This window comes from Pollachius pollachius (assembly GCF_949987615.1).
Source record: "Pollachius pollachius genome assembly, chromosome: 13".
NCBI classification, from domain to species: Eukaryota; Metazoa; Chordata; class Actinopteri; order Gadiformes; family Gadidae; genus Pollachius; species Pollachius pollachius.
The window spans coordinates 12,688,392-12,701,133 of NC_136946.1; the positions used below are offsets into that span (position 1 = coordinate 12,688,392).

A 12,742-nucleotide genomic window follows, 5' to 3' on the forward strand; every position below is an offset into this window, starting at 1 on the left:
TTTCAAAAGTGCCACGCAACTGTAATTGCCCAGTAAACTGTGGTTAAAAAAGTAATCAAAGCAAACAAACATGGCTTGATCTTCTGTTGTGCAGAGAAATTCATAATTTCATCATCATAACAGGGTAAGTCATTAGAAGTGCTTGTGTACAAAAGTGTCCTTGATGTTCACTAAAGGGGGTAATTATTATTTATTATTTTTCCCGGGCAATTTTATGTTGTGTTAGTGTTTCAAAGCGGTTCAATCCGTTTTCATCTTTCATCACTATTCTGCCTTTTTCTCAAAAAAGATTGCGTCCATTATTATTAAATTGTCGCACAAACACTGGAAAGGATGGTTCTTAATTCCATTGAGGCCCTATGCAATGGCATCTTTTCTTCCAAATAGCAAAACCTCATAATTTTCTGTCCACTTTCTGTCCGCTGCCCTTCTTCAACAGTGAGATATATGTCGGCCATTTTGTGCCAGTTTCAGCACAACCTCCCTTTAATCAGTTACCCTTAACAACCTGCTGCTGGACAAAGTTGTCTGATGAAATCACCTGGCCGCTTCATCTCCTTTATTGTGCCTATGGGAACATCTCTCGCTGTTCAGTTTAAAGTGTTCGGAGAAATCCAGTTTTTTCAGGTTCTCCCCCATCCCTTGCCTTAAAGAGTGATCCAATTAAGCCCAAATGGGATTATACCACTAAAGAAAATGAAGGGGTTGGGGGGGCCCAAACATAGAGGGATTATGGGGGTGGATGAATTGGATGCCCGTCTTCTCGTTTAAAGCCTCTCTCCATCAGCAGGTTAGCATGACAACGACACAACACATTAGGAGAATCACAAGGATAAAAAAAGGCTACTGGCCACAGCTGCCGGAACCCTGCTCACCCCAGCTGACACCCCTTCCCCTTCCTTACTACAAAATAACACTAGAAAGATAACGGCTGCTAACAAACTTAATCGTCCAAACGGCATGCCTTTATACAGCAGCAGACCATTAAAAACAAAATGTGACAATGTACACGAATAATAACATGAACATGTATAAGTGTGCGTTGCCCATGTTCGTCCCCATTACATGCAACAGGGCTATTGCCGGAGGCAGAGCTAATGGAGAAAATGATTAATCGCTCGGTGTCTCGTTGTTCATACCTCCTCCAGAGGTGCAAACTGTGCAAGTCTCTGACTCATTGTCGCTGCAGCCCTCTGGTCACACCGGAGTACCTTGAGTAATGACACAAGACAGTTGATCAGTACCGGTGCTAGTTAGTATCGCTGAAGAAGAAGAGCAAATGTGCACGTGTGTTAGCCGCATTCCTGTAGCACTCTTACTGGGCTTTCTATTTACCGTGGAAGTTGATCTAAGGTCACCCACTTAAAATAATTACTTCAAAATTGGGTAAAAAGTTCTCGTCGCTGTCCAGCCGGGGGACCATGTGACAAACATGGGACACGGCCTAGCACACCGACCCCCGGCCTTATGTCCTCAGAAGGTCATGTGACTGCTCGTACAAGTCATTAAGGGAGATCAACGTGTGTTTGTGTGTGTGTGTGTGTGTGTGTGTGTGTATGTAGTCAGAGTGTCGGCCGCTTACACTTATTGTGCATGTAGTCCGCTCCTATTGTCCCTCTTCTCTGACCTTTAAAGCCACACACGCCCTTATTCGCTCAAGAACACACACGCACTTGTTAAATGTCCCTTATAAAGGACGTAAAAGTGAACTTTAATTAAGGTTTTCTTTACAGGGATCTTTTTGATAGGAGCTCCGGGGCGTTAAGCAGAAAAAATGTCACGACGTCCTTCTAAAGTCAAATAATTGCTAAAGTATATAATTAAAATCAAAACAGTAACTATAGCATTACTTGAATGTGCAGAAGCTATGAATGTTAGTTGATTTTTAACTACTAAACTGCCTTTTTTCTTATCATTGATTCACAGCTTCACTGTCCTCGGTCATTAGCTTCTCAATCTGGGTTGTTTTAACCGCTGAGCTCGAATGCCAACTGAAGTGCTTGGAGGGCACTTCAGCCAGAGACAGTATGAATGACACTTGGGTTAATGATGGTTTGTAAACAAAACACAGATGTACTCTTCCTTCGCAAAACATCCTCAGAGGAGCTGAACGAATGGTGCAAAGTTGGAACTGGTGATGCCCTCATACATGAGATGCAGATCCCTCTTTTTAGATAAATTCAACAAGTCGGGATAATTGCTGACTGGTTTTGATATTGGAAGGGTAATCCTACATCTGTGGATCAAATCCCAAAGTGGCTGGATCACAATGTTTGACTTTGGTGGAATTGTCGAAACTTGCGTGGGAAGCTAAATTGGCTTTTATTCATAGTGCTCCTTCAATAGGATTAACAATGTTATGGTAGGGGTTTGCTTCTCAATCAAGATAATCCTGAATGCAAAACATGTTACATTATTCATCACAAACTGTATAACTGAACGTTAATCTTCCACAGCCTCACCTAACCCATTGATTGCTAATATCTTGTAGCACCTATGTGTGGAGGTCAACTGAGAGGTCCCAGCGGTGTCATCACCTCTCCAAACTACCCGGTCCAGTACGACAACAATGCAAACTGCACCTGGATCATCACTGCCACAGACATGACCAAGGTACCACCCTTCAACTGTACCAGCCTACTAATAGTGTACTACAATTTGTATTCAACAAAATAGGATCACATTTTGCCAACAGGAAAGCTGCTTAAGATTCTGCTGTAATATCATCAAGGGGTCATTGATTAGCATCTCTTTAACTCATTATGTTGCACACAAAATGACGGAAACAAAGGCTGGTAGGCTGGGCAGAGGGAGACAGAGGAAGATGGCTTTGTGTCACCTGTGGGATGGGGGCGAGAAAGAGAGAGGGAGAGAGAGAGAGAGAAGGAAGGAAAGGCAACAAGCAGAAATAGCAATAAAAAGCAGAGAAGAGAGATGAGGGGACTTTGAGGATATCATGATAGTGACAGAGCCACTCTGTTCAGACTGATGACTTTGGTGGTGTGTTCAAGGCCACATGGCCGGCCTGCTTGCCAAATATCCTCCCGTGAACTCAAAACAAAATGGTTTTACAAATCTGGTCTCTTATCACACAGGGGCGAGTGAGGGAGTGGCTCTTTGGACTGAGGCAGGGCACACAAGGCTAGACAAGAGCACACTGCACACACACACACACACACACACACACACACACACACACACACACACACACACACACACACACACCTTGGGTACTTTCGAGGGCAGCCTACTGAAAAAAGACAACGGCACTTTGGGCTGTCTCGCGCTCTGTGTGTCTGTCCTAGATGAAGATGGAGCACCTCTGTTCTCTTTTAGCGCCACCCTAGCCTTCCCTCTCCTTGCCCTCCTGCATGTTAGCACAGTCAGAGGTGATGCTAGGTCACACAGAACATCAAGTCAGGTGTAGGAGGAGAGGGTGGATGGGGGAGGTTTACTTGTTTTTAAAGTCCAAGCCTTATACCGAACAGTGCCTTCAATAGTTGTGCATATTCCCCAAGGTCACTGCACACACTGGTTTTGGAGGGTGTTTATTACGCTTTTATTTAGTTTATCCATCCGCTGCAAAGATATCTGTGGTTTCCGTACCAAAACGACTCAAATACAAAACCAGAAGGTAGCTAAAAACCCTCATATGATTTTTTTTTTTTTACTTTTTCGTTTTTAATATCTAATTTCCAGCGGGCTGTCGACTGTTACAGTTGGCAGCTGGCAGAGACGTTAGCTCAGAGTAGCGTTCGCCTGGCAACCCGCCCTCTCGTGACCCCGCTGCCTGCTCCGTCGCCACTATGAACCTAGCCAGTCGTCATTAGCCACCGGAGTTTGACATAGGTTAAACTCCTATCCAACTCCTATTATATAAATTCAATTTGCATTTATATAAGCTTTTTCATTAGGCGTGGCTCTCTTGGACCCTCTGCATAACATTAAGAATGTGTTAGAAGTTATCGGGAGCCAATTTGAAACGGAGCAGATTGAGGCATTTTTTTTCATTGTTTTATTGTTATCTCAATTTCCACTCCTTTTCTTTTTTTTCTTGTTCTTTTTATCGAGATGTGCGGCGGCTCCAACTCTGTTCCGTTGTCTATCTTTATTAGCGGGGTCCTCCCCTCGGCGACGCTCGCCAACGTGCCCACGTTCATACGTGCTTTTCATTCTGATCCCATTCTGTACCGCTCCCGACGTTTGAAATTGTTTACGCTACCAAAAGAAAAAATGAACAAAAGAAGTAACAGACGTCGTCGCCTGCATTATTTATTCCTCTAATGTCCACCCGGCAGATGGCCGCGGACCTTTAAAGTCGCGGTGAAGTTGGAAAAAACAAATAGGATTCCCCGTCTTTTTCTGGTGTCTTCTACGGGGGGAATCTCACGATTGCGTGCGGGCAATCTCTCCAGCCAATCAGATGCTCGATAGTCATTGGCATTTGGGTCAGAGATCAGAATTGGCGAAAAACGAAAATAGGTTTTTTGTTATAGTGGTCTCCACATAGCTTCATGAAATGGGGGACAAACAAATTGAATGTCATCCAATCACAGACCGACGAAGCAATCCAAGGGCAACATATTTGGAATATAATCTGGGTTCTACCTGATATTATTTTTGCTTCTACAAAGAGGAAATTAACTGACACGACCTTAACACTGAGCATCCTGAGCTGCTTCTTGGGTAGCAACTGGAGCCGTGCCAGACTCACGTCCAAACTGTCAGCCAAGAAAGATTGATGGGAAGATAGAGGGCTGGGGGGGGGGCTCCAGCCGATCGCACATGTTATCGGAAAAGTGCTTTAAAAGGGTCTGTCATTCCCGGTTGTCACATCCTGGCTTCTCCCGGCGTTTGCTGTCCAGGTGATCAAGCTGACGTTTGAGGACTTTGACCTGGAGCGCGGCTACGACACCCTGACGGTGGGCGATGGAGATGTGGTGGGTGACCAGAAGACCGTCTTCCATGTGTAAGTTGTCCTCCTGCTGGTTCCATCTGGTTCTTCTGTTTCTCAAAACCGACTGTGATTTCCCTGTTTGTACTTCTTATTCTTATAGATAATATCAAATTTTCTCAAAAGTTCTCTTTCTGTCTGTTTTTCCTTCTTTCCAGATCTTTTCATTCCTCTGCCCTCTTTTAGTATCACTTCACTATGTCTCTCTCTCTCTCTCTCTCTCTCTCTCTCTCTCTCTCTCTCTCTCTCTCTCTCTCTCTCTCTCTCTCTCTCTCTCTCTCCTCTCACCTAAAACAACTCGAAATCATTTCACTTTCCAAAATAATGTTCTCTTTAGGCAGCAGTACATAAATGCAGAATTACTACCGATTAGCACTCAAAAAATAAAATGTAATCGTCACCATGCACACCACATCAACACACTCTCTCATCAGGTTTTCTTTAGCAGATGCTCCATAACCTTTTGGGGTATATTGTTATGTATTAATTGCGAAGAGATTTAATGCCACAATGAAGTTTTATCGGTCCATTTAGTTCACATGAGGTGCCAAATGATCTCGTAACATATTGAAATGTTGTTAGGCCTGCTATGTTGCATTTATGTATTTCAAATTGTATATAAATTGTACATTGTATGCTATCTTGCTAGCTAACCTTTATCTGGCTTGCAAACCTGTACCTGGCTAGCTAACCTGTGCCATAGCTAGCTGAAAAGTTTCTGGCTAGCTAAACTGTACCTGGCTAGCTAAGTTCTGCCTGGCTAGCTTACCGGTACCATAGCCTGCTGACTTATTTCTGGCTAGCTAAACTGTACCTGGCCAGCTAAATTGTTTCTGGCTGGCTTATCTGTACCTGGCTAGCAAACCTGTATCTGGCTAGCTAACATGTGCCTCTTTGCCGTGTTTCCTTGTTTAGACTTTCGGGGACATCTACTCCGGACTTGGTGGTCAGCACCAGCCACCAGATGTGGCTTAACTTCAAGACTGACGACACCAGTGGATCTCTGGGCTTCAAGGTGTCTTATGAAGGTAAGGGAGACGATTGGGTGTTGTGCCCTGGTTCAAAGCAAAGGTTGTCAATGTCTGCCTTATCAGGGATTAAGAAGTGTTCGTTTACTCAAAACAAACTGAGTTGGCAGACTGGTTTAGATAATTTATTCATCGGGGTCAACGTCACTGACTGTATTACTCATACTAACACATCAACCTCCGATTGTAGCCCTCAGTGGTTATCCCAACACAAGTTTTTTTCTGACGAGGTGTATTATTTGCTGCAGGTACGCCCCTATGTGACTCTCCCCTTGTTAATTTACACAGGGCCTCATAGCTCTGCCCTGGCATCATTGGCAATGACAGCAGAGATTTCACCTCATTCCAATGTAAACTCCTAAGCCGCCCCAGCTCCATCACTCCTTTTATCCGCCACAATGCAGTAGGGGGGATAGAGATGGCGTGTCAATCTAGTCAGGGCACTTCTTTGTATTACCAAGTCGACAGATTGGTGACAGTAATAGCATCCTTTGTAGTTGATCCCCTCAGAATCAACACTGCCACAGCTAACATGTGAATGTTGCTGTGTGTGTGTGTGTGTGTGTGTGTGTGTGTGTGTGTGTGTGTGTGTGTGTGTGTGTGTGTGTGTGTGTGTTTTGTTAGCCGAGATCATTCGAGAAGGGCAAAAGAAGAGAAATGCGGCTTAAGATATACAGCTTTAGCCGTAGCCTCTTTGCGGTTTGTGTGTGTATGTGTGTCTGAGATTATAAAGAGGAACTGCCAGAATTCATTCTCTCTCTGTGGATCAGTCAGATGTGCTTGTGTCTGTGATTGTGTTTGTGCGTGTGTGAGGATGAAGTGGGCCTGCCGGCGTTCTCTCTCTCTATGGATCAGTCTGCTTGCTGTCCCTCACAGAGAGCCCCTTTGCCCCTCCTAGACAGAGGCTAGACAGAGGTTGGGGTGGGGGGGGGGGGAAATCTATAACAAAAGAGAAAGCAGAGCAGAGTGTTGAAGTGAACCAAGTGTAATTAAAGTGATGACTCGTACCTAACCTAGGGGGTGAAACACCGCCTCCCACATTGGATCATCCCAAAAACGAATTAGCATCCATAATGCAGTGTTTGCTAAGCCTGATCACAAAGTGTGATTGTCAACACGGTATGAGCATGGTGTGTGTGTGTGTGTGTGTGTGTGTGTGAGAGAGAGAGTGTGCATGCACAAGTAGATGTGTGCGTTTGTGTTTGCTCTGTCTGGTCTTTTGATTCTATTGGTTGTGTTACCTTTTTATCCTTGAAATTTCCTCTTGTTCAAGCATTCCACAGTCAGAGTAGCATACACACATAAGCACATTTCTTTATACCTGTGTGTGCACCCAAGGACATGTGGACTCCCATATCCGGCAGCTTTTGACTTGGTGTTGGAGCTAAGCCAAGCCTGGGGAGACTGCATTTCAGAACACCGATATGTGAATGTGAATACCATTATAATGCATCGATGACTTTGGAATGTCAGCTTGAATAGACGGGATGGAAAAAACCTAAATGGATATGCCATTAAGTCTGTTCCCTTATTTCTGAAGATCTCAACCAGTGTGGCTTTTTGCACGCTGTAGTTTTGCGTGCCTGTCGACAGACTTTAATGCACACCAAGAACATACGCACGCACGCATGCACGCACGCACGCACGCACGCACGCACACTTCAACATGTACATCAAAGAGCTCTTATTTTCTATTTATGTGTTTCTAGTCTCCCTTGTGTCCCCATGGTATGGACCTGTGGGGGTATAAGAACACAACGCAGCACAACACAACTTTGGCTTGTTCTGCTGCTGCGTATACATCAGTAATCCAAGTCACGTCCAGAGAGATGCATCTTACACACACACACACACACCTAGACAGACCCACACACACACACCTACCTATACACACACTACACACTACTCCCACATGTATCCGTGTGTGTGTGTGTGTGTGTGCGTTTGAGGTCTTCTATTTGTTGGTTTAGTCCCCTGATGTGCGCTTCACCACTGAGACATTGCCCTGTTCCAGCATCCCTCTCTTGTTGGTGCTCAATCTTCATAGTGTATATGAAGAGCCTTAGTGGTCCTTGGAGCCCGCCTATAATTCCAAGTCATCTTTAATGATCAACATGTTCTTTAGTATGTTTCATTCCCTTCAAAAAAACGATGAAAAAGGGATTTAAACAAATAGCCTTAAATAACGGTCCTCATTAAAGCAGCGTATGGATTTATATGCAGCGATACCCCTGGGGCTGTTCTTAAAACCAGCTTAGTTTCCTGGACAGATGAGCTTATTTGCCAGCTGCTCCCTTCGGCCCCGCCCTGGATGTCTCGACAGGCTGGCATCGCGTTCAACCAGTGAAGCCTTGCACGCTCGGCATGCTGGGAGAAGAGGGATGAGCCAGCGGGAGGGAGTCGTATAAATCCCGGGATAATGAAATTGGCGTGTCCATATTTAAGAGAGGGATGGGTAACGGGCGCAGGGGTGTGGGTGTGTGTGTGTGTGTGTGGGTGGGTGTGCGGTTGTGTGCATGGGTGCGTGCGTGTGTGCGTGTGTGTTTGATACTGTGTGTGTATCGTTTGTGGGTCTTTGCACATGTGAGTGTTTGGTGTTTGTGTGTGTGTGTGTTTACCTGAGAGCCCATGTGTACGTGTGTGTCCCAGCGAGAGAGTGAAGCTGGCGTGCACTGACTGCACACAGCAAAATATACGTGTGTGTTTATGCTCGCGTTGCTGTGCGCATGTGCGACAGAAGTTTCTCCTGTCAGGCTCTCTACGGGGCAACTTTGAGTGTTAACCGTCCGTCACCAGACGATGCAGCGATGCATTTTCATTCACACCAAGGTCAAGTAAGACAGTGGGGAACAGGCAGGGAAGCGACAAACACACAGAAAAAAATAGAAGTTCTTTTCAGGCAATGTAATTTCAGAGGAATGGTGAAGTGATGTCAAAAGGCTTCGTTTGAAAATCGCTGTTCGGCTGTCGCTCCTCGTTCCTGTGCCTCAGAATACCTCCGCCCGCCTCATCTCAGAACATAACACAAATGCATTGTAAATGCCATCTCCTTTCTGTGTCTCTGTCCGTGTCAGGGAGCCCTAGCGTGGCTCTGGTAAAACGTTAAGCACTTAAAAAGCAATGTGAGAAAAGGATAGCAGGAGCTGAATAAAAAACAACAACAGAAAAGGCCTTGGCAGAGAGAAAACCGCCTGGAGGGTGGGCCTTGTTTCTACTTATCTCTCGGTTGTTGACTCGCTTTGCCTCTTTAGAATACTTTTAACACTTTCTGCTGGCTACTCTGCTCGAAAGCTATTATCCTCCCCGTCGACACACACACACACACACATACAAACGCACGCATGAATGCTTATACTTGCTCATTCTCGCCCATTCCAGTTCAAAGCAACAAAATATCAGATTCAGTGTGTTAGCCTTTGTGCGCTACGTTGAATTATTGATTAGACGGCAATGGTTTAGCAAACATTACAGACACGCACACACACACACCTCCTTTTTCCGGTCTTGCCGTGTATACGTCAAACAGACAGTATATGTGCTGTAAAGACACAGGGTCAGTGGAAAGTCAGTGATGTCAGTTACATCACTCACCTGTGTACACACAGCTATACTCTGCAAGACCTCTGGCCTGTGCTAGCCCAACAGCCCTCTTGACTGTTGTAATGTATAATGCATCCATCATCCGGAGTGCATAGACAACATCGGGATGCGAAGTAAACAAGGCCTGTTCCCTGCCAATGGATGCAAGGCTGGTTTGCGAGGAATGGTGGTGACGTGATGGATGGATAACACACACACACGCACACGCACAAACGCACAGGCACACACGCACCTTTACACGAGTGCAAGAATGCTAGCGCAAGAAGGTCAGTCAGCTAGCACCTCTGTGTCCTGGCTTCATTTCCCCAGTCGGATGCAGCCTTTAAACACATTCATTTCAGTTGTCAATTGACCGGCTGGCTGTCTGTGGTCGGGCTGTCTTTTGAAAACGTGGCCTTCTTTTTGTTCCCGTTGTCCCGTGCAGAGATCGACCAGGGCAGCTGCGGGGACCCTGGCACCCCCGCCTACGGCAAGCGGGAAGGGACAGGCTTTCGTCACGGGGACCGGCTGTACTTTGAGTGTCTGCCGGCGTTCGAACTGGTGGGGAAAAGGAACATCACCTGTCAGAAGAACAACCAGTGGTCGGCCAAGAAGCCCAGCTGCGTCTGTGAGTGAGACCGACTGGCTTCCCCGTTTCATCAATGGGAGTCACGCACCAAAACCGTTACATTCTCTTTTTCTAAGTGTGTGTGTGTGTGTGTGTGTGTGTGTGTGTGTGTGTGGAGATAGATGCGCGTCAGCGGAGGAGCGCTTCACGTGCGATTAATAGTCAGATCATGCGCACGCTTTACAGAGCAGCCCGCTTTCGGAACAATAGGACGCCTTATTAGCTCATTAACGCCACGCTAGCCAAACAGGGGGCGGCGAAGAGTGAGAACTAGAGCTGAGCGGGCAGATAAGGCCGACTGTTGTATTATTTATAAGACGGACAAAGTATCCAAATGAGCGTGTGTATGGCGCCAGGAGCTGAGCGACGCGGGCGATGTAGCTGATACTTTAACACAATGATCGGGACCATCTTTTATTTAGTTAACCTTTAGCTAAGCCACTTCAATGACTCACTATGGGAGTAACAAAATGGCTGCATTGTTGGCCTGACAAAACAGCATCCGACCACGCTCGATGAGTTAAAAACTTAATATGTCTTACTTAATTTGCAATGCTTCATTGTCATATTATTTATTCATTTGTTTTCACATGTTTTCTGTTCATATAGTCCTCATTAGGGCCCTGTGAAAGCGACCCACCATGCCTGACTGTTGTTTGGGATTTAAGCCGTTAAAATAAAAGTGACCAGCCCTGACTCACACCCCGACAGTAAAACAAACTATTACAATACACACACACGCACCAGTGCATAGCCCAGCAGCCCCAACACCACCCAGTAACAACACGTCCCCATCTTTTGTTTGCAGAAGCGTTAGAATTAAGCGTAAAGAATTACTATAAAAAAGTACTCCCCCCCCCCCCCCCCCCCCCCAACCCCAACCCCCCGCTCCAGGCTACAGTTGCTGACTTCAGTCTTCTGCCGTATTTTCCCCCCAACTCGGTTTAGCCCCAGCAGGCCCTATGGTTGTGAGGAACCCCTCTGGTCAGAGAGAGAGGGAAGGCCCCGCTGGGCCTCCAGCCCCAGGCTACTGCTGGCCTCATTTACATGCTCTGCAGAACTCCTCAGATCGCATCACTCTATGTCTCCTTGACACCCAGACCTTTAATGTTCCTCCGTTCAACACTGAGTTTGAGGCATATATTTCTCTTCTGCACCCTTTTTTATTATTATTATTCTTGAGCTTTTTTTGACTTTTTATTATTTTCTCTTGTTACATTTGTATCTGCAAAGTGTTATCGGTTTGTGTTGGATGTTGGATGATATAATATGACTTCATGTCAATAATGAATGGATGACTTGCTTTCATTATTGATTGAGTTGTATTGATCTGTTTGGGTGATGCATTGATTGTGTGAATGATTGTTCTGTGGATCAATACATTCATCGGTTGATCTTCATCCTGATCGACTTCGTCATGTTTTCAAAGTGTTCTTCTGTTTTGAGAATAATACACCACAGACCAATTCAACTGATGAGCCATACATAAATGCAAAAGAGTTATATAAAAAAAAGCTATATATAAAAATAAACCGTGAAACTGAGATTCCCTCTGTTCAGCACATTTCAGTGATTTCAGTACTTCAGCAACAGATAATGAGATTTGCCAATGTTTCACACACCTCAAACCTCTTTTAGTGCCACTTTTCATGTTCCCTCTCTCTCACTCCCCCCCCATCCCAACCCTGCCTCCCTCCCCATCATCTATATGTCTGTTCGGATGCGTGCCAACCCCCCCCCCCCCCCCCCCCCCCCCCCCCTGCAGTCTCGTGTTTCTTCAACTTTACCACGCCGTCGGGGGTGCTGCTGTCGCCCAACTACCCCCAGGAGTACGGCAACAACATGCACTGCGTGTGGCTGATCATTGCCAAGCCTGAGAGCCGCATCAACCTGGCCTTCAACGACCTCAGCATGGAGAAGCAGTTCGACTTCCTCTCCATCAAAGATGGCGGAAAGGTAGGGTCTGCCTGCGCTTCAGAGGGGCTTATCTATCGGCTCACTGCGGTCTGTCACTCAGGCTGACTGTTTTGCTCTAATAGCCCTGCCCTCCTCACCCCTTGTGTAATTATATCAAGCTGGCCACAGGTCTATCCTGTGTGTGTCCCCCGCCTGCCATTTTGTTGCCCTCCATGCTGTCCGTCTGTATTAGCTTCCTACCTGCCTGTATAGATCCCTCTCTTTCACCCGTCCGTCAATTCCTCGCCTTGCCTCTTGCCTTTCTCTGTGTATCAACTTGATTAGTATCTCTCCCCCAGCCATTGCAAAGCTGCCCTTTTTTTTATTCCCAATATTCCATCAATCCTTCATCATAAGTCATTCAACACCTTACTTGGGCATGTGTCCCTCGCCTATTTTCTCTCCCTCAAGGCCGAGTCTCCGATCCTGGGTACCTTCTCCGGCGACGTCCTGCCCCCGCCCATCACCACCAGCGCCCACGTGGCCCGGCTAGAGTTCCTGACCGACCACACCTACACGGACCGAGGCTTCAACATCACGTTCACAAGTATGTGTGCCACGCCCTGGGGCGCTGAAATGGCGATGCCCCCTTTCTTA

At 46.2% G+C, this 12,742-nt stretch overlaps 1 protein-coding gene across 1 annotated transcript in view; it reads left to right on the forward strand.

Moving 5' to 3' along the window:
• csmd2 (CUB and Sushi multiple domains 2) overlaps window positions 1-12,742 on the forward strand; it is a gene marked incomplete at both ends in the record, with an annotated part of 202,510 nt that overhangs the window by 105,895 nt on the left and 83,873 nt on the right. The window contains 6 exons of the mRNA XM_079749377.1: window positions 2,492-2,613; window positions 4,866-4,969; window positions 5,870-5,982; window positions 10,007-10,189; window positions 11,955-12,145; window positions 12,557-12,692. Coding sequence (XP_079605503.1) covers window positions 2,492-2,613; window positions 4,866-4,969; window positions 5,870-5,982; window positions 10,007-10,189; window positions 11,955-12,145; window positions 12,557-12,692 — 849 coding nt within the window. The remainder of the gene's footprint in view (window positions 1-2,491; window positions 2,614-4,865; window positions 4,970-5,869; window positions 5,983-10,006; window positions 10,190-11,954; window positions 12,146-12,556; window positions 12,693-12,742) is intronic.